This window comes from Mangifera indica, chromosome 4, assembly GCF_011075055.1.
Source record: "Mangifera indica cultivar Alphonso chromosome 4, CATAS_Mindica_2.1, whole genome shotgun sequence".
Classification (NCBI taxonomy): Eukaryota; Viridiplantae; Streptophyta; class Magnoliopsida; order Sapindales; family Anacardiaceae; genus Mangifera; species Mangifera indica.
In genome coordinates, this window is record NC_058140.1 from 12,882,633 (window position 1) to 12,908,232 (window position 25,600).

General features: G+C 31.3%; 4 protein-coding genes across 5 annotated transcripts; all 4 read left to right on the forward strand.

The window, feature by feature from the left end:
- The first annotated feature begins 4,249 nt into the window (after positions 1 to 4,249).
- Positions 4,250 to 7,996, forward strand: LOC123215066 (peptidyl-prolyl cis-trans isomerase CYP21-1-like). The gene is made up of 7 exons (XM_044635120.1): positions 4,250 to 4,555; positions 5,421 to 5,499; positions 5,733 to 5,780; positions 6,375 to 6,398; positions 6,494 to 6,676; positions 6,805 to 6,880; positions 7,600 to 7,996. Exons 1-7 carry the CDS (start codon positions 4,454 to 4,456, stop codon positions 7,757 to 7,759), a joined length of 672 nt encoding a protein of 223 aa, XP_044491055.1. The 5' UTR covers positions 4,250 to 4,453; the 3' UTR covers positions 7,760 to 7,996.
- A 2,491-nt stretch (positions 7,997 to 10,487) lies between these two features.
- LOC123213564 (CTL-like protein DDB_G0288717) lies at positions 10,488 to 14,001 on the forward strand. Its single transcript, XM_044633023.1, has 3 exons — positions 10,488 to 11,763; positions 12,657 to 13,002; positions 13,577 to 14,001. Exons 1-3 carry the CDS (start codon positions 10,706 to 10,708, stop codon positions 13,832 to 13,834), a joined length of 1,662 nt encoding a protein of 553 aa, XP_044488958.1. The 5' UTR covers positions 10,488 to 10,705; the 3' UTR covers positions 13,835 to 14,001.
- Positions 14,002 to 16,042: 2,041 nt separating this feature from the next.
- On the forward strand, positions 16,043 to 20,434 carry LOC123213565 (26S proteasome non-ATPase regulatory subunit 4 homolog). Of its 2 annotated transcripts, none has more exons than XM_044633024.1 (10): positions 16,043 to 16,201; positions 16,275 to 16,388; positions 16,495 to 16,600; positions 17,501 to 17,615; positions 17,682 to 17,891; positions 18,274 to 18,583; positions 18,732 to 18,855; positions 19,551 to 19,654; positions 19,737 to 19,805; positions 19,990 to 20,434. In XM_044633024.1, exons 1-10 carry the CDS (start codon positions 16,190 to 16,192, stop codon positions 20,038 to 20,040), a joined length of 1,215 nt encoding a protein of 404 aa, XP_044488959.1. In that variant the 5' UTR covers positions 16,043 to 16,189; the 3' UTR covers positions 20,041 to 20,434. The 2 variants fall into 2 exon arrangements, with proteins under 2 accessions (XP_044488959.1, XP_044488960.1); XM_044633025.1 differs by having other exon boundaries at positions 20,002 to 20,434.
- Positions 20,435 to 23,545: 3,111 nt separating this feature from the next.
- On the forward strand, positions 23,546 to 25,155 carry LOC123213250 (actin-depolymerizing factor 5). Its single transcript, XM_044632643.1, has 3 exons — positions 23,546 to 23,706; positions 23,836 to 24,095; positions 24,862 to 25,155. Exons 1-3 carry the CDS (start codon positions 23,686 to 23,688, stop codon positions 25,010 to 25,012), a joined length of 432 nt encoding a protein of 143 aa, XP_044488578.1. The 5' UTR covers positions 23,546 to 23,685; the 3' UTR covers positions 25,013 to 25,155.
- The last annotated feature ends 445 nt before the right edge of the window (positions 25,156 to 25,600 follow it).

The window sequence follows — 25,600 nt, forward strand, 5'->3', positions numbered from 1 at the left end:
TTAAAATTATTTTTCGCAATCTTTTAATTCCTCAAATATAAATTATTATAATAATATTTTATTTTGCCGAAGGCGAAGCCACACATTTGACAACTTACACATTCAGCGAGTTGGATAAAACAAAATTAACCATCTTTCTAGAAGTTGAACTACGTCAAATAATAATTATTCATGTCCCAAAAATACCCTTCTGCGAAAGTCAGTCAGTCATTCCAATTGAAATATAACCCCTTATGTAAAGAATGTCCTAACATATTAGACTAGGGAATGTGCTATAAACATACCAGCAATCTTAGCTAGGATTAACACAAATTATTTGTATTTAATTTATATTTTGAATTTTTAAATTTAAAACACATTAAATATATATTTTTATTTTTCATGAATGTTTTAAAGTATAAAAATATCTCCTAATTTTTAATTAATTACCATAATATCATAATTATATAAAATAAAAAAATTAATTTTTTATTATCAAAATCTCTAATCTCTTATATTAATTTTTTTAGATGATTGAATTTTAATTATATATTATATTATATTATGTTTAATAGTCAATTAGATATTTTACATTTAAATTGTTCACTAGAAGATTTATAAAAAATGTTAAAATTATATTTGATATTATCATATTTTTAGAAACCTAATATTGACGATATACTATATTAAACTCGTATATATATTTTTCGTATATTTTCTGTATCTAAATTTTATGAATTTTTTTATAAATATATTTTTTACTATTTACCATATTATACTTGTATAATTTTCCTATCATTTTTTTGTCATTTCCGTATTTACTAATTAGACCGACAATGTTATTAATATTTATAATAATTATTAATTTAATATAAATAATAACAATAAATTTTTATGTATAAATTTTTATATATAATTTAAGTATACAGATAATGTATCATCATGTGGTTAAATAATTTTAAATTAAAAATAAAATAATATTTAATTATATAATGATACATTATTTTTATATCTAAATTGTATATCAAAAGTATGTACACATAATATTATGTAAATAATAATGTATCATTATATGATTTAATATCATTTATTTTTAATTTTAAATACAATAAAACTTTATGTATAAATAATATGTACAATTTTAAATATAAATAATGACATGTTATTATGTGATTAAATATTATTTTATCTCTAATTTAAAATTATATAATCATATAATAACATATCACTATTTATATATAAAATTATATGTATTATTTATATATATAACACTATTGTTTAAAATAATCAATACACATTAATATTAATAATTAATTTGATACTTAGTATGATACAAATATTTTCATCGCACACGCAAGCAAATTCTAAATAAAAAATAGGCCAAAGGACTATTTTCCACCTAAGTTTTAATGTCAAGACAAACGCATATCCACGGGGTTTTAAAAACTTAAAGTTTCACTTATAAGCTAATTTTTATTAAAATTCTCTGTTAAAATAAAGGTAAAATCATTATTTTACCGATAATATTAAAAAATATAAATTTAATTAAGTTTTCCTCTTATATTTTAAAAAACTAACAACTTCACTTATGTTTAAAGTTTTTGAACTTTTGAAAGGTAACATTCCTCCCCTCCCAAAACCTAAGATTTATTTTCTTACCCTCTCCAACCATCGATGATAATTCTTGAACCCACACACGGATTATTATCTCTTTAGCTTGAAGAAGAGTTGTTTGGAATCAACGAAGACTTGTTTTAATCTATTCATTTGGAATTGACGAAGCGACAATACTTCATTGATTCATCTTCGTTGCATGCCGGAGAGGGTGGGAGATAGTGGTTGGTGTGTCCTTACAAATGCGTATCCATGAGGCTTTAAAAACTTAAAGTTTCACTTATAAACTAACTTCTATTAAAATTTTCTGTTAAAAACAAAGGTAAAATCATTATTTTACCTATAATATTAAAAAATATAAATTTAATTAAGTTTTTCTCCTATATTTTAAAAAACTAACAACTTCACTCATGTTTAAAGTTTTTGAACTTTTGAAAAGTAACATTCCTCCCCTCCCAAAACCTAGGGTTTATTTTCTTACCTTCTCTAACCACCGATGACAATTCTTGAATCCACACACTGATTATCATCTAGAGTTGTTTGGAATCAACGAAGACTTGTTTTCATTTATTCGTCTGGAATTGACGAAGCGACAATACTTCATCGATTCGTCTTCTTTGCACGCCGGAGAGGGTGAGAGATAGTGATTGGTGTGTCCTTAGGCAAAAGCATCGTCATCGATGGCTACAAAGGGTAAGAAAATAAACTTTTAGTTTTGAGAAGAGAAAATATTACTTTTCAAAGTTAAAAAACTTTAGATCGAGATGAAATTGTTAGTTTTTAAAATTTAAAGAAAAAAATATAATAAATTTTATATTTTTTAATATTATTAGTAAAATAATATTTTCACCCTTATCTCTAACAAAAAAAATTAACTCTAATTGAATTATGAATAAGACTTCGAATTTTTTAAACTTTATAACTATGACTTTAAAAATACATCAAATTTTTAAATAGTCTTTCGACCTAAAAATACAAAAAGTAATGGAGTCTGTTTCAGAGTAGGTTGAATGATTAAAAATATTAATCAAGTTGCTTATTAAATAAATAATTTCTTTGGTGGCTAACATGTGATAAGCTATATGAACTATAATATAGAACGTCACAAACTTATACATTATTTATTTCGAATGTAGTGTGAGTTTTATATTTATATATTTTTTTCAGAAATTTCTCCATTTTCTATGACCTCTTCGCTCAATAAACAATGGCCAGAGGACTTTTTCCCACCAATGGTTTACTCCTTCCCTAAATTTTCCGCTATTATTTTTAAAACCTCAAATATTCATTCATTAGTTTTACGTCTATTAATTTTAAAGATAAAATTATTATTTAATTAGTAATATTAAAAGAACTAAAATTGTATTTAATTTTATCTCATAGACCCTAAAAACTAACAATTTTTCTCCATACCAAATTTTAAAAAGTAATATGGTCCTCGTAAGATTTATTTTTCATTCTCTAACCACTCCCTTCGATGTCATCTCTGGTGATCTCTCTCTCCGGTCGACCATCCATCCAAACTCAAGAGACGAAGATGAGATCTCGTCTCATAATAAAGATTTTTCATCTCTTGAGTTTGAATAATTGACTGGAGAGAGAGAGAGACTATCAGAAAAGTATTGAAAGGGAAAGACTATTGGAGGGAGTGATCGAAAAATAAAAAATAAATCTTAAAGGAGAAAATATTTCTTTTTAAAATTTGTATTTCTATTAATGATCTTTGGGCCTAATCTGGCTTTGAGCTTGAATGGCTTTTGTTCTATGTGAGCCCAAAATACATAAACCTGTTCAAATTTTTCGGGCTTTGGTGGGTGTACTCTTAATTAATTATTTCTTAGATTTGGACACAAACTCTCCGCTCTCCAGCGTCTGCACAGGGATACCCAGCAACTGCAATCAGAAATCCGGCCAAGAGCCTTATTTCCACCCAAGGTTCAGTAATCCTAAATTTAAATAATCACCTAATATCTAATTTCTATTGAAATTATTTATCATTTATAAATATAAAATTATTATTTTAATAAAAATATTAAAATATATATAATTTTATTTAATTTTTTCTCTTATATTTTAAAAATTAATAACTTCATTATTACTTATTCTTTTCAAATTAAAAAAAAAAAGATTATTTTTCCCAACACTTAGTTTTTCTTTTTCTTTTTGACCTTCACTTTGTCTTTAGTGATCTCTTTTTCCCACCTTAACCATTAACCGACTCTCTCTCTCTCTCTCTATATTGACAGATAAAAGGATGTCGACAAATAAACGAAAACGAAGAGATAAACCGTCTTCATTTATTTGTCAATGTTTCTTCATCTATTAAGAGGGAAAGAGAGAGTTAACTAACATTTAAGGTGAGAAGAAAAGGTCATTAAAGACAGAGTGATGACCAAAGAGAGAAAAAAAAACCCTAAGTGTGTGAAAAAAATACTCATTTTTTAAATATAAAAAAGTTTAGATAATAATAAAATTATTAATTTTTAAAATTAAAGATGAGATAAATTATATATTTTTTATTATTACTATTAAAATAATAATTTTTCTACTTAGCAAAAAAAAATAATGGTTTTACTTTTATATATAATATAATTTTTTACAGAAAAATAGAAAATGAGTGAATATTTTACTTTTTAAAATCTTAGGGATGGCATGAATTAAACCTTGGGTGCGACGAACTCTTTTGGCCTTAGAAAGCCACTGACACTGTCGCTTTCTCTCTCTCTTAATCGCTGTACTGTATTCGTTTTCTCTGCAACCAGTGGTTGCCTTAATGAAGTTGTTTATTGATGGAGAATCAAGCAAATAAAGCTGCTTATTGCTGAGTCCAGAAGAGAAAGAGAAGAAAACCGAACCAAAGATGCGGAGAGAGATCTCGCTTATGGTTCAGCCACGAAGTCTTCTTGTTTTGATTCTCATCTTTATTTTCCTCGTTTACGCCTTTACTATACATACCAAACCGGTGCGTTTTATCTGTATATGTATTTTCTGTTGAATCTAATTTTTCTTTTTCTTTTTTATCGGAAACTGATTATCTGTGTTTGAGTAATACTCAAGTGGTTTGACGGTTTTTTATTTTATTTTTTTATTCTTTGTTCAGAGTGCCAATGTAGCTTTTTTTTTTTTTAATTGAGTTTTAATTTTCCTTTTTAATGTTGTTTGATTGTGAATTTTGACGTGAGATCACTGGCGAAAAATTTTATTGGCGAAGTTTAATATTATTTAGGGCTAAATTGTTGTGCCATTGTTAAGGTCTGGTATTAGACTATTACCTGATCTGTTTATAACTTTAAATTGTTTCTACTTTAACGGTGGTGGTCACTTCTCTTATCATTTTTTGAAGAAGGTGATTAGGGGTTTCTTCCCGGTATATGTTTTGTAATTTTAGCTCTGTAACTAGTTTACCGATACTGGTTTTTTTTAGTGAATAGCTTGGTGGGTGGAGGAGTAATGTTTATTATGGTGCTTAAGTAGGAGAAGGGAAAAACTTTCTTAGAATTTGATGACTATCGCGGTATGCAATTGTGGCTGTCTTACTACATGTAAAATATTCATAGTTATCCATAAATAGTTTGTCCTTCAATTTGGAGAGCAATGCACTCCCCGTTAAAATATCGGTTCTGTTTGTTTTTTGTGTTGCTTTAAGCTGTGCAGAAATGGAATCCAAAAATGGGAAATGTATTGTTCATCGTGTCATGAAACTGCTGATAAGTTGTGGCATACTTTTTCATCACTTCAAATTCATTTGGCTAATACTGTTTTTAATATTAGTTAATTGTCTGGTAATGACTAAAGTACAGTTCTATTCCTTTTATTCTGACGCTTAGGAGGAAAATAAGGTGGAAGAGGTGTATGAAATTACGCACAGAGTGTACTTGGATGTTGATATTGATGAACAGCGTTTAGGTACTTCTTTCTCATCCACACTGCTCTTTGACAGTGATATGACTGCAAAATGTTTTGTCTTTTAATATAAATGTTAGAGCAATTACAAAAGTAATGCAATATTGATATTCATCAAATGTGTGTAGTTCAACTTTTACATGAATTTTATTATAAGACAGTGTTGCAGTACTTAATTGTGTCTTTTTCTTTTTGTCTCATCTTATTTATTTCCAATTCTCTTCTTGATTTTGCAGGTAGGATCGTTATTGGATTGTATGGACAGGTTGTTCCTAAAACTGTTGGTATGTTGTCAATCTTCTGTGTGATTACTTTTTTATCACAATCTTGGAAGCTTGGTTTTGGCACTCTGAAAGTCAATTTTCTTACTTTGTTGGTTCATATGTAGTTCAAGAAATTCAAGCTTTGAATTTATAAGCTAGTGAACTATTAGGGTACACTTGCTTTTAGAAATCTTTGGCTTTAGCTTAATGTGTACCAAGGCTGTATGACATTAATTGGGGCAACAGTATAGGTGTTGATCTGAGAATTGCGGTTCATTGGGGTCTTGTCAGTGGCCAGTTCTTGTGAAATGCATTGGAATATCACTTTATGCATACACCTCTTCCAGGACCCTGCTTTCTAGGGATATATTGTTTTTCTGGCTTTCCACTAATTTGTTGATCTATGTGGATATTTGTTGCAAGTCTAAGTGACTGCCTAATTTTTCGGGGTGTACTATAGGAACTTACTCTGTATAATACATTTCAGCATGGCTTGTTGATATTTTTGTAATGGGCAGTCTAGAAATATGAAGTTAATCCACAAACAAGTGTTTAAAGATTGTTTTGGTTAGCATTCCCCTTAATTTTCTTAATCTTGAGTTCTTTTGTTTGCAGAAAATTTCAGGGCATTATGCACAGGTACTTGGGTTCTTATCTTTTAGTTCAAAATTATATTGATAGAGGCTATTTTCATTGGCAATGTGCTTAGTATATATTATTCTCTGCAATTGCAGGGGAAAAAGGGAAGGGGGCTAGTGGGAAACGTCTTCACTACAAGGGAACACCATTTCATCGTATCATATCCGGGTTTGTTATTCAAGGTGGAGATATTGTTCATGGTGATGGAAAGGGAAGTGAGTCTATCTATGGTGGCACCTTTCCTGATGAGAATTTTAAGATTAAGCACTCACATCCAGGTGATCTAATATGTACTAATTTTCCTGATTGTTTTATTTTATTTTATATTAGTTTCCCTAATTTTGGCAGCTATGTCTTTCTGGCTTCTGTCATTGTTTCTCACAGGTTATTTAAACTCTCTTTTTAGGTGTTGTTTCCATGGTGAATTCAGGACCTGATTCCAATGGTTCACAATTCTTCATCACCACAGTCAAGGCCGGTTGGTAAGATATTCTTTGGTGATATGATGGAAAATTAAGATGCAATTATGGAATTGTTGTATATACACATTGTTGGAAGGTTTTGGCCCAAAAAGTTAACAAATTCAGAACACTGGCTTTTCTTATCCATATAATGCAATCATCATGGACCTCAGCGGCTTGGATGCTAATATGGTTTTAGTCTTCATCTGGTTTATTTGTTTTGAAAGATTTTTCATATATCTGGGTTAGTTTTAATGTATTGTAGCCACTTCTCTATCTATGAATTTTGTGCGGGATGTTAAACTTTGAACTTGTAACAAGCATCATGATTAACTGGACATACTTACAGTTACGTCTTCCCTTTTTTTAGCTACATGGTAAAGGTGTACTGATAACCTGTTCTGTTGATTCATTTTTGGAGCATGAGGAATCATTATCTTGTTTCTGTCGTTTTTCTTTGCCATTTCTTTTGTTGATTTTTGTTGTTTTGTGGATTTGAAAACTGAGTTGTTAAATAGGAGGATGTCATACTTAGTAAATTTATAGGGTCATTTGCTAGCATTGTTGATTTATCTTAGTTCCAGTTCTGTTACTGAAAATGAACTGCTCATTGAGTGATTGGGTTTTGTAAGTTAAAGCTTAACTCTGAGCTGAGGATGTAATGTCGGGATGCAGGCTGGTTTCTGTATGAAGCCCCTGATAAACGCCGAATATCTTATTCATTTATATAATTTCTGCAGGTTGGACGGGGAACATGTTGTATTTGGCAAGGTTGTTCAAGGCATGGACACCTTGTATGCAATTGAAGGCGGAGCCGGAACCTACAGTGGAAAGCCTAGAAAAAAGGTCACAATTGCCGACTCTGGAGAGATACCCAAGAGCAAGTGGGATGAGGAATGATGAGGCTCCTTTGTTCATAAACAAGAAGTTCCTCAGTTTTGAGTTTGCTAATGTTTTTAGGTAATTGATTCACTTTTGTTTCTCATTGTATTATGTTCATGAAATTTAATTAAATCTAGACATAGGTACCGCTTGGAAAAATTGTATGTGCTTTGTGGGCTTTCTGTATCCAGCAACCGTTATAGATTCAAATATGTTTATTATTAGGCAATGAAAAGGAATTGATATTGTTCTTAATTCTTATTTGAAACTCAGACATGCCCATTTCTTTACTGTTTTCAAACGCCCCAAGCTGACTTTATTGTTAAATCCGGGAAACAACTTCTACAGGAATCAACAGGGAAGGCATTTGATTAGGCAAAAGCTAGCATATATTTAATATTATCATCTTTTTTTTTTTTTTAAAGAAAAAAAATTTAAGGTAAAATGATTGGTTTGGCCTTATTTCATGATCATGACCATCCATATTGATTAGGCAAGCTAGCATATATTTTATATTATCTTTTAAGATATGTATTGGTTTACTTTTTCATAGATATGTATTGGTTCGGTTTTTCTTTTAAGAATTTTCACATAATATTTTAAAAGCCAAAAAGACTTGCTCTCACACGAGATATAGTAAAAACTTAAAATAATTTTTTTTAATTTATAAAAATTTAAACATTCATTCATGAGTAAAATTTTATTAAAAAACTCAATTAAAGTTAAAGATAAAATTGTTATTCAACAAAAAAAAATTTTAAAATATAAAATTTATTATATTTTCCCTTTTAAGTTTTAAAAATTAACAACTTTATCCTGATCTAAAGTTTTCAAACTTTAAAAAGTAACATTTTCTCCTCAAATTTAGGGTTTTCTTCCTCTCCACTTCAGCTACTATCTCTAGCAAACGATGGTCAGTCTTTCTTTCTCTTGGCAATGCATCTTCTTTTAATAATACCTATCAGTTTGAAGCTCTCTCCTCCTCAATGAAATTCAAACATCCTGATTTTTTTATTTAGATATTGTTTGGGGACTTTGGACCGAGAGGTATCGCTGGAAAGAAGAAAAACCTACTGTTGTTCGTCGAAGATGGTGGCTAGAGTGGGGAGGAAGAAATCCTTCAGTTTAATGAGGGAAATACTATTTTTTCAAAGTTTGAAAACTTTAGACAAGAGTGAAATTGTTAGTTTTTAAAATCTAAGAAGAAAAATATAATGAATTTTATATTTTTGAAATTTTTTTATTAAATAACGGTTTTATCCTTAAATTTAATTGAGCTTTTAAACAAAATTTTACTCATAGATAGGTAAGGGTTACTTTGAATTTTTACTATACCTTAGCTTAGATGAGAATAAATATTTTGACCTATTTTAAATTAAATCCCATTTAGCACATTCCGGGATAATATTAAAGAATATAATTCATTGGATTATATATTTATTCAAATTTTATGAAATTAAAAACAACATCAATATTTGCCACGTCAGAACAAAATTTCTAACATGCAACGCATTGTGTAATTGTAAACTTATATTTGAACTGGATCATGTCTATGCAACTTGTTGATTCAAACCCATTTGACAATTATTATTGCATGGTCAAAAGGCACATCAAAATGTAATTAGTGGGTATTAATTAAATTAAGTAAATTACTTTCAACCCTAGCTTCTAATTAGTGAGGAATGTCTTTGATTTGAGCTAATCAATCTAGGGATGGACCGTTGGTTGGAGAATATAAATTTAATGCTTCAATATTAACAACATAAACTAATGGTCTCATGCTAGCACAGCCAGAGCATTATTGATTTGGCCTTTAATTAATTAATTAACTTCTAATTATCCCAAGTAGTATTCATAAAGGCCAAAGGACTATTTCCCACCTAAGTTTTAATGTAAAATAAATACATATTTATAAGGTTTTCAAAAATCCAAAAATCTGTCTATAAAATAATTTTTGTTAAAAATAAAAAGAAAATCATCATTTTATTATTAAATATTATTAAACTATTTTAAAGAAAACTAACAATTTCTCTAAAGATTAAATTTTGAAAAATTCATATTTCCCCGTTAAACTCAAACCATAGGGTTTCAAAACCTGAAATCTATGATGGTAATGAAAGCAGATCTAGATGGCAACGAAAGCAATCAGAATGATTAATTGATGACAAAAGCACCAACACTGGGATGACAAAAGTGCATCTAAAATCTAATAGATAAATTGTCTAATTTGTCTTGAGTCGTCAAAACATCATCTAAAATTGTCTTTTGTCAATGAAGACGAGCACAATTCGTCTCTCTTTGTTGGTAGATGAAGAAATGGAGAGTTTGTCTTCATCAGTTCATCATCTCTTCGTCTCTTGATTACAAGAGAGAGCCGACTAACAGTTTGGATGGAAAGAGAAGGTCGCCATAAAAGGAGCAACGGTTAGAGAGGAGAACAAAAAAAGAAACCTAGGTGTGAGAGAGAGAAATAATCATTTTTCAAAAATTAGATAGATATAAAATTAAATTAAATTTTTTTAATAATATTATTAAAATGACAAGTTAACCCTTATATATAATATAAATTTTTAACAGAGTTGAAATAGTAAGTGAATATTTAAAATTTTAAAATATTACGTATATAACTTTGAAAATAAACTAAAATTTAGGGGGAATAAGTGTTTTGGCCTATTCATAATTAAATTTATTTATTATTATAAATATTTCTCTGTGAAAAGGTTTAGAACTATACCTATCAGTCCATGTTTCAAAACCATGTTCCATTTCCACTTGTCTATCTCTGTCTTTCACCGTTTCCTATTTCAACTCAGGATCAACAAAACCGCCAAACAACAATTAATTAATTTCTCTTAATTATTTTAATCCACTAACTTTAACAATTTGGCCACTGCGTCTTCTTCCTCTCATCTCCAGCTCAATCTCAGCCCACCAATTCAATCAAACTGCTGACAAAACTCACGAATGACTTCAATGGGCACTACTGAAGAAGACCCTAACAAGCCCCTATCCCTTTACGAACCTTCTTCGCCATCTCAGCCTCTTCTTTCTAAATCCTCGATTGAAGAACCCTCTTCAGTCGCCTCCCAGCCCGATCCCTCGGAACCCGACCCTACCCAGTTCCTTCAGATCTCTTATAATTATGGTCCCAGACCTTTCAAAGACCTCCTTTTTCTCATCCTTTTCGCTATTTTTGTTATCGCAACTTTTGCCTGGGGTATATTCTCACTTTGTAATAAAAATTCTAGCTTTACCAGTGTCTCTTCTTATGTTTATAATTCAACTTCAGGTTCCTGTGTTAAAGAGTCAGCTTCAGTTTATAGCAACTGGGGTTCTGTCAATTTTGCCTTATTATCATCGAGTTCTAGTTATTTCGAAGATTTGACATGGACCCTTGTTTTGACTTTAATTTTAAGCGTGCCCATTTCTTTTTTTCTCCTTTTGCTTCTCAAACATTATACCAAACAGATTGTGTACGTTTCGCTTCCGTTCTTTGTTATTGTGCCCATTTTTATAAATGTGTATTGGTTTGTTGCCTGTACTGTTAGTTCCTCCTGTAGTGATGCATTCCCTTTGGTGTATAGAATTTTAGTGCTTGTGTTTTTGTTCTTGATAATTGGAGTTATTGTTTGGATATTTGTCGCTAATTGGGCTAGAATTGAGTTAACTATTCAGATCATTGGCGTTGCTTCTGATGCTTTGTCTCAGAATTTGGGCTTGTTTGTGGCCTTACCGTTGTTGACTCTAGGATTGATTATCTATTATGCTCCGATTATTGTGTTCTTGGTGTTTGCAAGATTTAATGGGAAAATTGTGGCCAAAGAATCAAACGGAGAGTATGAATGTGTGTGGAAACAAGATAGTTGGGTGCCTGCCTACTTTGCAGTGGCAATCCTTACCATGTTGTGGTCTTTGAGTGCAATGGTGGAAGCACAAGCTTATGTGATAAGTGGGACTATTGCACAATGGTATTTCTCGAAGGAGGATTCAAAACCTAGGCGAAGTATAAGAACTTCTTTGAGGTGCATTCTTTATACCTTTATCAATTTTCAGCTAAACTATCAGGTTTTTTTTTTTTAAAGAATTGATCTTGCAGACGATTTTGCTTATTTTTATGTGTTTGAACTTTTGCGGAGTATGCTTAGAGTTAATTTTCAGATGTTCAACTTTTTTGAAATTATATGCTGGGCCCTTTCTATAGTTGTGGAATTGTTAAACAATGTTAATCTGCAAAACATGATTCATAATGTTATTTAATATTTTAATTTTCAGATTGATATGCCATTTAGATAATTTCTTGGATCATTGAGTAGGTTATGTTTTCCTGATGGAATCTAGTGCATTCAAGAAAGTAATGAAGATTTCTTTATTTGATATTTATAAAAGATAAAAGAAAGAGATTAGATTAACTGCTGGCTGCGGCAATATTTGCATTGGCCCACATTAAAATAAACCACTGTTAGAGAAATTAGGGTAGAGAGAGATTGCTCCAAGGCTACTGACTATCAACTGAGCTATCTTAGTGCTCATGCAATGCCTTTATTATCTATCCTAAATTAGGATAGTCATAACTATCCTCAGGGTATCATTCAAGGAAACTAACTTAGATTTATATGTTGAGCTTTTTCATGTGGCAGTGGTCTTGGCAGTCGGAATTTGAAATTTTCATCACCACTTTTTTGAATGTATTTCCTGAGGGCTGGCTTTGTTATTAATAGTAAAATTTGTTGACTTGTGAGTGGCCCTGGCAGTTATTGCTCTGTTTAATTTCTTTACCATCTTTGTAAAGTAATAGCAGTAGCAGACCTACCATCTCTTACTCATTTGTAATCCCCATCATGAGTACCTGTCAGTATATTATGAGGAGGAAAATCAGGTTATGATATTTCTCATGTTGTGTCTGTGATATTTGCAGGAATGCGTTTGGTCCCTCCTCTGGCACTGTTTGCCTATCTGGACTACTAATATGTGCAGTACGTGTAGTCCGTGCTGCTGTTGATGGTGCAAGACAAGAAGATGTTCCTGGATTTGTGAACCTTATTCTGCGATGCTGTGTAAATGGCTTACTGTCAGCTGTAGATTTTCTCAACAAGTTCACCATCACCTTTGCAGCAATAACGGGTGAAGCTTACTGCACATCAGCTAGAATGACTTATGAACTTCTAAAGCGCAACCTTCTCTCCGCTGTTTTTGTGGAGACTGTCTCCACTCGATTGTTAGCTGGGATTGTATTTGTTGTTTCAGCAATATATACAATAGCGGTGAGCAGATTATTCAAAATCTACAATATTTAAATTTTCATGAATGGATAGTGCTGGGAGGTCACTACAGTGTTTGGCATGTGGTGTGACCTGGATAGATCTTCTCTTCTCTTATTGGAGAATAGTAGCCCTTTAGTGAACTTTTATAGTTAGGCAATTCTTTCATGATTTACAAGCCTTCATCATGACGGTGATTTAATTATACTTTCCTAGGATAGGCTCCTTATGAATTCCAGTTGTTTGTGACATACATTGGACAATAGTAGTAGCCAGGCTAGCTGGTTGGGTCTAAGCATTTGATAATTGAATTCTGTATGCTTTCATATTAGCTTTTATATTTGCATATTTAGGGAATAGATTAACTGATGTATCCATCGGTTGAGTAAGTTTAGTTAATATAGGTATTCACTAAGGTATAAAATGGGGCTGCTTGAACAACTGACCTGAGGTCACTTCACCGACCAAGGGTTCACTAGCTATCTATGTATTGCTTATATTTCTATCTGCCTTCTTCGTTTTGACTATTTTGTTTTGTTGTTTCAATGTTCATCTGATTTTGGACGTGCATAAACAGGCCTGTGCTATCTTAAAGGGTGCAAGCAAGCTTGGTGCTGAAGCTTACTTTGTGGGATTTCTTGCATGGGTGTTGCTAATTGTGGTGTTGGGTTTCTTTGTCCATGTCTTGGATAATGTTGTTGAGACAGTTTACATCTGCTATGCAATAGACAGAGACAGGGGAGAGGTCTTCAAACCAGAGGTGCACGAGGTTTACGTCCATTTACCTGTCAGTAGGAACCAGAGAATCACTTTTGCACCGACAACTGGTGTATAAACTTACTTCAGTTCATTTGTGTGCTTGGGACTCCATTCATGTGTTGTTATTCATCATTTGTTCTTTGTATAAGGTAGAACTGCCCCTGGGCAAAATGTGCATACTTTAAGTTGCCACATTGTACAATTTTGAGGTTTGTTCAATAAAGAGGTAAAAGTTTCAGACAAGTCAGGGTATTACACTATTTGCAGAGCTAGTTAATTACTGAACCAGATTTTTTTAATGCATTACATTTTAACCAAGGCTTGTGGGTTTGTAGATGTTTCTCTATGCATTGTGCCATACTAGGTATTGAAGTCGCTGGTTCAATTTTGTGGCTTGTTCAATAAAAAGGTAATATACAAAAATAACAAATATGAAAGAATGCATATTATTGAAAACTAAAGCGTAGTGTATATAAAAAACCTGAGCAAAAGCTTCTGCTCCGAGGAACTCTCAATTCGCAGGGACATAGTAGGCTTTCCCAAACTTTCCTCTTTTTCCTGCACAAAAGCCCTAACAAAACCATCGTTCTCGAGGTCAGTAATCTATTCAATTTGCTTTATTATTATGATTATTTGAAGCCCCTTTTGATTGCAACCTAGATTGACCAAAAGCGATGAAATCAGGCAACTATGATATGCATTGACAATTCAGAATGGATGCGAAAATGGGGATTACTCCCCATCTCGATTACAGGCCGAGGTCAACCGAATGATCCTTCAGTGAAAGGTCTGATTGCAACCCTGCAAGGTCAACCAGAGGTTTGCTCATAAAACTTGTATAAAATTACATCATTCCTCTGCAGAAATACGTATGTTTTTCTAAATTACCAAATCAATAATATTATGAATATAATTTTATATATAACTTTATACATAAATAATAACGTATAATCATATGATTAGATATTATTTTATCTTTAATTTTTAATTATTTAATTACATGATAATATATTATTATTTATATATAAAATTACAGATATAACATTATTTTTGTCAAATATATGATATTTATGTTCCCACTTGTAGCGGCTAGTTTTTTTTCCTTTTTCATTAGCCATATAAAAAAAATATTAAAATATAATTTTATTTAAATATTTTTAATATAATATAAATTGTTTTTTTATTTTATTTATCATATTAATTAAAGATACTAGTATTTTTATTTTATTATGATAATCGAATGTCAAAATTTTTTATTATTTGAGAATCATGATAATAAAAGATAAATTATTAAAATTATATATATATATATATCTTTGAATCAAATGCACTTTTCGATAATCTCATAATATTAAAAAAATTATAAATAATGCTTAAAGATAGATAGGTATATTCTTAATTAATAAAAATGTGAATTATTTGTGTTTAATTTGCATTCATATTTAATTCGTGTTTTAAACATAATATTCTTAATTTTTGAACCTCAAACATATTAAATATATATTTTATGTATTTTCTGTATTAAATACCTATTTTTTTCTTTTTTACGTTTTTCTTTTTTAATGAATTTTTTAAAGTACGAAAATATCTCTTATATTTTTAATTAATTATCATAATGTTATAATTATATAAGACAAAAAACTCAATTTTTATCATCTAAATCTTTAATATCTTTCGATAATTTTTTTTAATGATTGAACCTTCATTATATATTATATTATATTAGATTTAATAATAAATTAGATACTATACATTTAAATTGTTAATTGAAATATTTATAAAAATTGTTAAAATTATGTTTTATATTGCTGTATTTTTGTAAATATTTTATTGACAATATGTTGTATTAAATTGATATATACATATTTCATTTTTTTTGTATCCGAATTTTACAACCTTTTTTTATAAATGTATTTTTCATCATTTACTATATTATACTTGTATAATTTTTGTTTCATTTTTTTTAATGTTCTCATATTTACTAACTAGGGGTATATTATTCCCACTCAAGTTTTAGTTGAATATCAAAAACACACCCATGATAATTTAAAATTTCTAGTACCCACTAATAGACTAACTTTTGTTAGAGTTAAGGGTAAAATTATTTTTTTACTAGTAAATCTAAAATCTTAAAAATTTATATAAATTTTTTAATTTAAAAAACTAATAATTTTCTCGATAATAAAACTTTGAAAAACTACAATTTTCCCTCTAGGTTTTAATTTTCCAAACTCAACTAAAATTTGGGTGTACTTTGGCCATCATAATATTACAGGAAGCATCCATTTTCGTTAAAGTGAAGATTAAACGGCATCGTATAAGATATACGGAAAGCTCCGGTAAGATCCAAAAACTGTATAGAAATTAGAAACCGAGCAAAACCTCCGCTGCAAGCCGAGAGGGAGCATTAGCATAAAATCCAACTGTAACGATGGTTCTCGAGGTCAGTAATAACCTTATTCTATCTAACATTATGATTAATTACAATCTAATCTCTCCAAAATCTATGAAATCAGGCGACTATGATATGCATCGACAATTCAGAATGGATGCGAAATGGGGATTACTCTCCTTCTCGATTACGAGCTCAATCCGACGCCGTTAGTCTTATTTGCGGAGCCAAAACACAAGTAATTTTGTTAAAATGACTGTCTCCTTGTTCTTTTTCTTCTAAATTTTAAGTTTGTTCATTAGATGTGATGATTATAGTTTTGTCTGTGTTTTGATGTCGAATAGTCTAATCCGGAGAATACTGTGGGGATTTTGACGATGGCCGGAAAAGGGGTTCGTGTTTTAACTACGCCTACAACCGATCTTGGCAAAATATTGGCTTGTCTGCATGGTATGCATTTTAATTTTGATGATTTTCTTTGGATTTAAGTTAGGTACGTTTATTCAACAAGATTTTCGTGTTAAAGAATGCAGGGTATGGTAAGAATTACAAAATTTTGCATACAATAGGAGTTTGCGTATTGATTTTAAGAGTTGTTGAAATGGTAATGGAAAGCTTTGACGTGTTACTATGATGATAGAAATCAGATAAATTCATATACATTTTGTTTATATGATTGTGGTGTGATAGGAGTTGGTTTGTTGAATCTAAGGGTGGTTGAAATAGTTGTGAAAAGCTTGTACTTGCTCGTTAGTATGATTATTAAGGGTTGTTAAAGGTTGCTTTTGAGTTTGAATCGGTGAAAAGTTTGTCAGCAATGTTAGTTATTTATGGCTAGAACTAAAACAGAACTATTTATTGTGGAAAGAGATAAGGATACATCTGATTTAGGCAAGGGTTTTGGATGTTAAACCACCAAGCAAGAATATGAAACTACTTAGAATTTAAATTGCAAATTAATGTTTGAATTCTGTATTACTGTGAAAAGGGGTTTCCTAAATTGATGGATCATATGGTGAATGGATATTTGATATGGTTGCTACTGTATGCAAGCTTGTAAGGATGTCATGATATGGCTTGGCACTTCTTTTTGTAATCTGACTGCTTTTTGTCACAAAGAAACATATTGCTGCAACCTTTTGTTGAGTGTCAAGTACATTTTCATTTGTTCACTTAGTAGAAAGAAGTCTGTTCTAGTCAGTTGCTTAAACAATTTTTGACGTTTTCTGAAGTGTGACCTTGTTAGTAGATATTCTGCTGGTCTATATTTCACACATTCATGAAGTCAATGAAATAATCTATGACTTAAAATTCTTTCTCTCCCTCTCCAATTTCTTGCTTCTGGTGTAGAACTTGAAATGGGGGGTGAGATGAACTTAGCAGCTGGCATCCAGGTTGCTCAACTTGCTCTTAAGCATCGCCAAAACAAAAACCAACGCCAGAGGATCATAGTTTTTGCCGGAAGGTATCTAAAGGTTTTTTATTTTTCATTTTTATTGATATAATTATCTTTAATGCTCTATGCTTGCAGTCCAATCAAACACGATAAGAAGGTCATGGAGATGATAGGAAAGAAATTGAAAAAGAATAGTGTAGCACTTGACATTGTTAATTTTGGTGAAGAAGACGATGGGAAGCGAGAGAAGTTGGAGGTTTTACTTGCTGCTGTAAGTAACAATGAAAGCAGTCATATAGTTCATATTCCTCCTGGTCCTAATGCTCTTTCTGATGTACTCATAAGGTATGATTTTTTTTCCTGTTTGCTTTGTGGCCTTAGTTTCAGTTATGGTTGCAAATCTAAAAATTGATAAGTTTACTGTGACTTTACAAGAAATTTGAGTTAGCATGTATATAAAATGGTGAATGAACAAGTATGACATCTAAATGGGAAACAGCTTACATGTTTCAGTTATTTTGAACTTAGTACTGCATAAATTGTTGTTTGTAATAAAGCAAGAGCTTATAGTAACAGTTGTTGAGATTATAAGCAATCAGGAATATGAGATTAACATGTCGCTTACTTGCTTTTTGAAAGTAGGTGAAACCACAAAATAGTTAACTCCTATGCATATCACTGAACTAATGATTTGTTTTGTTTTATTTATTTATTTATTTTTTTGCAGCACACCCATATTCAATGTAGATGGTGAAGGAGGAAGTGGCTTTGCTGCTGCTGCTGCAGCTGCGGCAGCTGGTGGTGTTTCTGACTTTGAATTTGGTGTGGATCCTAATATTGATCCCGAGCTAGCTCTGGCCCTCAGAGTTTCTATGGAGGAGGAGAGAGCAAGGCAAGAAGCTGCTGCCAAGAGGGCTGCTGATGAAGCTGCTAGACAAGGAAAAGTGGAGGAGCCCTCTGCCAATTCTCAGGATGCTACCATGACTGAGAATGTTAATGCAGCTACTGAAGCAACAGAGAAAACTGCTGAACCGATGGTTGGTGTCTCTTTTTACTTTCGTACATGGTTGGGCATGCATGTGTGTTGTTTGAGGGTTAATAAATGGAGAACCATTTTAGATTATTCCTGTGAAATATTTCTTTAATGTCATTTGAATTTGGTTTTGAGAATGCTTGTTGTGATAGGATGAGGAGAATGCATTACTGGAGCAGGCTTTTGCTATGTCCATGAATATTCCCGGATCTGATGTTTCCGTGGTTGATGCTGATATGTCAGATGCAACTAATGAAGACAAGGAGTTGGCATTGGGTAGGTTCTTTTCTGTCATAGCATGCATCTTAAGTTACGTAGAATGTACAAGCCATTAATCTGCATTACTTTTGCCGTCATTTTTTTCCCCGTGTATTAAATTTGTCATGGACACTTCCCGCTGATTTGGAACTCAATCAACCAAAATGAAGTCCAAATAATACATTCCAAAATTGGGTTTCCATGTTGATGATATTTGGTTTATTTGTACTCCTTTTTTACTTCAGAACAATCATAAAATGAGTAGGTTAGATTTTACTTTGTTTAGGGTAATTTCAGCGTACCTGCAACTAAATATGAATTTATTAAGCAATTGCATGGTCTATTTTGGTACTGTTTCATGTATGGGCTGCTTTGGTTTTTCTTGAACTTTTTAAAAAATGTTGGACTCCTAAATTGTCTAGTATGTAGGGTAAGATGCATTCTGTTTCTAGAATGCAAACTGACACTAATACATGCAGTCTTAATTTGAAATCATAGTGGCTTTTGCTAGTGGCATGTCTTCCTTTCTATTGGAATTCCTGGGTTAAACTCTTGTTATTACTTAAGGTATTATTAAACAATTTAAGATATACTGCAATTTTTCCTGACTGGCATGTTATATGGAGATTTGCAAAGATGTAAAATGCTGACAAAGTTCTAGTTTTTGAAGAATTAACATTTTGCTTTCCATTGACTTATTTCACTGCAAGCAGCTCTTCAAATGTCTATGCAAGAAGATACAAAAGATTCATCAAACCCATCAGATATAAACAAGGTGTTGGGGGATCAGTCTTTTGTCTCATCTATCCTTACATCAGTAAGTGTAATTTCATCAGTATAAATGAACTTTATACTAAATGGCAGCATATAAACCTATATCCTGACCTATTGCTTCACAGCTTCCAGGAGTTGATCCAAATGATCCTTCAGTGAAAGATCTGATTGCATCTCTGCAAGCCCAGCCTGAGGTTTGCCAATTAGAACTTTCTGTAAAATTTGAATGGATGACTGATTTTACATTATTTTGATTTTATATCTATGTTATAACATTAATATCTATGTTTGCCTTATTATTTGTTTTTATGGATATCAGAAGTATACATCATGTATGTTGCAACTTATTGTAGTATCGTCTGCCTTTTTAATTTTTAGTCATCCCAACAGAAGAAAGATGAAGATCAGCCACCAAATGCTGATAAGTGAAGATGCTGTTAATGTCCTGCTGAATCTTCAAGACTTTGTTAACTGAGATCACTCCTTGATTGCCTTGTATCCAGGAAACTCAGGAGAAAACTCCTAAGTTTCTCCTGAGAGGTTAAAACGGGAGAAATGCAAGAAGAGCTTCTGGAGACTTGGAAAGAACCCTATTGATCTATTGTTTGAACCATTGTTTGTTTTCCCCAAGGTTGGAGTGATATGACTGTATTCTTGTCGTTATATCTTTAAAACTGCTTTGAAACGCTTTTACAAGATGGAAATTACTTACCCAAACCATGCATTTTGATTTACGGTTTGTTCAATTGAGCAGTGTTAAACCCATCATCATGAACTAGATGATTTCAACAGTAATATTTGTTGGGCGTCACTTTCGATATTAGATCATATTACTTTTATTTTTTGTTTTATTGCTCTCACGGGTTCCCTTCCAGATGAAACCGAGGTATGAAAGACAAGGAGATAAAGAAAGCAAGCTATTGCAATAATGCCTTATCCCATGTGGAGAGCTTTTAGGCTCCACATGAAATCTGTTTACTGGCTTTCTCTATGTGGATAGCAAACTAGGATTTCTGGTTAGTTAAAAGGCCAAAAGACTATTTCCCACCAAGGTATGCTTTTTCTGTAAATTCTCATCCGTTAACTTTGAAAAGCGCATTTAACTACCCATGGATTGTTAAAAAAAAAGATAGATTGAGGGATTCAGGGGCAAAATTGTTATTTAATCTATAATATTAAAAATAAACTTAAATTTAATTTATTTTTTACCTCTAAACCCTACAAACTAATACTTTTTCTTCAATCCAAATTTTCAAAAATTATTTTTTCTTTTTAGGGTTTTCAAACTTTAGATTCAATTTTTTTGACAACGATTGGTGCTCTTCAAGCACCTACTCTCCCTCCTCGATGGCCCTTCCTTCCGATCGTATGACTATCAACACTTTTAGGGGTCGTCATCGATGAAGACGTGTCTTCATCGAATTGAAGAAGAGTTAGTTAAGTTTAACGGTTTATGGGTGAGTAAATGAGATTTTTAAAATTAACAGGGGGAGTTTTGAGATTTCAACATAGTTTGAGTGGGAAATAATCCTTTGGCCTAGTTAAAATGTATAAATCTTTGGCTGTCTGGGGTCCTGGTCCAGCATTCATTGAACTAGTACATGGGCATTGTCAAATTTGGCCTCTGCAGTTGATGATTCGATTCCGAAAACAAGCATTTTGCTGCCAGATAATATATTCTAAATGTGGCAGCACATAAAAAGTCCGAAGACTTTGTGGTCAGAATGGGCCAGTCTGTCTGTGAACAGAGCTTGCAAATCATGCATCCCAGATATGAATTTTCCATCTTCTTTTAGGCGGATTAAACTGCTCCACCAAATCGGTAACTTCCATCAAGAATAAGGTGAGAACTAGCAGACATGATTCGTGGGGTCAAATCAAACCAACCCACCTTTGCTTACCCACAATTTGCTCTCCCACCATTCATATGGTATACTATGTACTAGAGGCTTGGACAGGAACAAATAAGCCATGCCATGGTATGCTCTGAACAATTGTTGTGGGTATCAGTGTGTGACTCCGTTTTCCACAAGTAGAGATCCACCCACGAGTACATGATGTCTCCCTTTGCAGGCTCACTCTTCTGTTGTTTGCATGCAACTTGGGTAGGATTTTAGTGCTTGCTTTCTCTCCAACACACTCACTGGTACTCATTCATTATTAGGTGCCCTTTAGGGTAAAGTCAAATACTCGCAGCCTATATGTATGATGCTCATTATTTTATCGGATTATTATGAGGGTATTGCCCCCTTTGTCTAGATCAGAGTTGTGGGAAATTTCGAGCATAGGGATATGAAGTCCTGAAATTACATATAGACCGAAAACTAAGAGCTGATTAACTAATTGTGTTAGCAGAGAAACTGAACAGTAATTTCATTAATGCCAAGAAAGTTTTACCATTTTTTGAGCTTGAGCCCACGGTCTCTGTTTATTTCTCTTGTACCATTCTTCCTCTTGCTCCTTTGCTTCCACGCAAAGACTTCTATTTAGCAATACAAAGATAAAAGATATGGGGGATGTGGGTGTGTGATCCGAGATTGGACCACTGAGTGTTACGACTTTTATCAAACACCTTTGCAAATTGCAGCTTAATATTATAGTTAATCCGCAAATCTTCAGAAAATAAAAAAGATAAGAACGTGGGGTGCAATGTTCTTATACATTATTTAAATGGTCGGCAGCGGCAGGGCAGAGCATTACTGTTTTGCCAGGTGGCTAAGCTCAGGTAAATTGGTTGCTTTCTTACTTGTGAAGAAGAGGAAGAGGGAGAAGAACAGGAAATTGGGTAAATTAAAGAGAAGCATTTTACCTATTCAAGGACAAAACTAGGTCCAACTCATTTCAGCATTATCTGTTTTTTGACATTCTTCCCTTCTCCAAATCTTTTTGGCACCTGTTTATTTTACAAAACATTTGATAATGAACTTCTTCGCATTTACATTGGATCATTATATTAAGATCAAATCAATTATATCGAAAAGGATAAATATTAAATCTAATTATTAATCATATAACTACTCAACTAAATAAATTAAGAGTTTGGACTAAGACCATAAAAATATAAGATCTAATAATAAAGATTAAACCTTTGACAATTGAAAGAAATTTAATCCAATTAAATAATTAGCTAGCTATCCAAGATTTAACAAACCTATCAATTAGCCTAACTTTTTCTTGTTCTACTATTTGTGTGCTGATATCCATAATGTGATATGTCTCATGATTATATATGAACATATATGCATGTTGTTATGTTCAATATGATTATGTATGTATCTTTTGACATGCATGCGTGAATGCATCCATCCTTTTCAACAAAGAACTTTTTGTAAATTAAAAAATATTTTATAAAATAGAGGGGCGTTCAAAATCAATTAATCGAATTGGTTTGGTAATTTTTTGAATCAACCTAAATTTTTAATTTAAAAAAATCATAAATAAAAATTAAACTGATTTAAAAGTTAACCAATTTTAAGACAAACAAAAAATAATTAATTAATCAAACTAAATTTTTAGTTAACCGATTTTGAACTGAATTTCAAATGATTATCCTATTTTATTATTTTTTCCATTTTGTTGAAAATTAATTCAATATTTTATTTATTTCTTATTTGATTTGTTAAAATCCAGTTCGATTTGATTAACCGGTAACTAAACCGGAAAACCTTTTTTTTTTTAATTCTTCAATGAATAACCGATTTTTCAAATAACTTATTTTTTGATATATTTCTCAATTTGAAAATTTATCCATTTGGGTTAATGGATATTTTTTAACACCCTAGGGACAAAAAGGGCAATCCACCCATAAAGGGAGGCATTTAAGAACAGAAAGACAAACAAAACCAAATTGGTCTTGTAAATTTAAATGAAAAATTAAAAAAAAAAGAAAAAGAAGTCATAACTCAAACATACATCATCCACTACAAGCCAAACTTGTAAATGTTCCTCAACTTCAATGGCCTTTCAACACCGCCATCTTTTTATAAATAACTCCAGCGGCCAGTCCATCATTTACCGACCAAATTCCAAATCATTTTAACACTACACCTCACCAATTTACTTCATCCACCAACAATGGCTATGGCTTTCAAGATGGTAAGTAATTAGCCTCTTTTCTTCCTTCTTTCTTGACTTCTTTCAAGCTTTTTACTGTAAAAATGTTATTTGATTTGTTTTGGCTGATGGGTTGTGATTTTTTTTTTCCTTCATTTTTTGTTTTTGCAGGCGACGACTGGGATGTGGGTGACTGATGAGTGCAAGAATTCGTTCATGGAGATGAAATGGAAGAAGGTGCATAGGTATATAGTGTTCAAGATTGATGAGAAGTCCAGATTGGTGACCGTTGACAAAGTCGGCGGCCCCGGTGAGGGTTACAATGATCTTGCCGCATCGTTGCCGGACGACGACTGCCGATATGCTGTGTTTGATTTTGATTTCGTCACGGTTGATAATTGCCGGAAAAGCAAGATCTTCTTCATTGCATGGTTCGTCCCCTTTATTTATTTATCTATTTTGGCTATATTCTTTTATCTTATATAATATGGTTTAATATCTTATTCTTAGCTGTTTATGTTTGTTCAATTGAATTATTACTTGGCTCAAACACGTTCGAACATCTACTAGTTTAAATCCGATTTAAATAAAAAATACTTTTAATTTAAGTTTATTAAATCAAAATTAAAAATGATTTAAGTTTAGTTTGATTTCATTAAATCAAAATTAAATATAGTTTGAGTTCAATTAAAAAAACGATTTGAATTTATAATTTGAATCGATAGTTTGAATTTAAAATTTAGATTTATCACTCGAGTTTATAGTTTATTAATAAAATAATATTATTTTATCTAAATAATAGATAAAACTATTTATTTAAATTATAAATTTAAATTGAATCATAAATTCTAATCATAAATTTATATTAAATTTAAATTAAATTAAATTGAATCCTTTTAATTTAAGTTAAATTCGATTTAAAATATAAATTAAATATTTTAAATTAAATTCAAATAAAATAAATTTGAATCAATTTTCAAGATCGAATTTCGGTCCAACCTAATCGAAAAGTGCTTGCAATTTAGGTAAAAGATCAAAGTTTGGTCATTTCATAAGCATAGTAGAATCATTGATACCCCACAGATTATGTTTTTTTCTAATCATGATAGAAGTGCAGATCACAGCCATTGATTGGTGTGCACATCAAATCAAGCAGATAGCAAATCATATTTAACATTATTTGTTTGTATTTTTCAGGTCCCCAACAGCATCAAGAATTAGAGCAAAAATGCTATACGCAACCTCCAAAGATGGGCTGAGAAGAGTCCTTGATGGGATCCATTATGAAGTCCAGGCCACTGACCCAACTGAAATGGGCTTTGATGTGATCCAGGACCGGGCTAAATAGAATTAAATTATTTATTAATGTAATCATTATGCCACTTGCTTTGTCTTTAATCAATAACTTCCACCAGAAGTGCTTTTTAATTTCTTGTTAACTTTCCACTAATCTCATGTATTTATAATAATAATAATAATAATAATAATAATGGCCTTTGTGTGAAAATCTTTAATTTATTGCACTTAAATTAGGATTATAATCAAATCGAATTAAATTTAAACTCAATTTGATTTGTATAAAATCAAGTTCGAGTTCACTTGTAAGAGGCTCAAATTCAGCTCATTTTAAATGAGCCAAGCTCAGCTAGAGTTCAAGCAAGAATTGAACTTTAAGTTTGATTCGATAGTATTGAATTTTTCAAGTTCATGATTTTGACGAGCTGAATACCTCTAAAATTTAAACTCGAAATATTAAATTTTTTACTCAAACTTGTTTTAAACTCATTCAAATCAAGTTTAAACAAACTTGTTCAAATTCAACCCTAACTTAAAATATATATATAAATAAGACTCCATATGAATGAAAAAAAGTATTATAAATATAAATATATCAAAAATGAATTTTTTATAAATCTTTTTTTCTTTTTTGAATTTT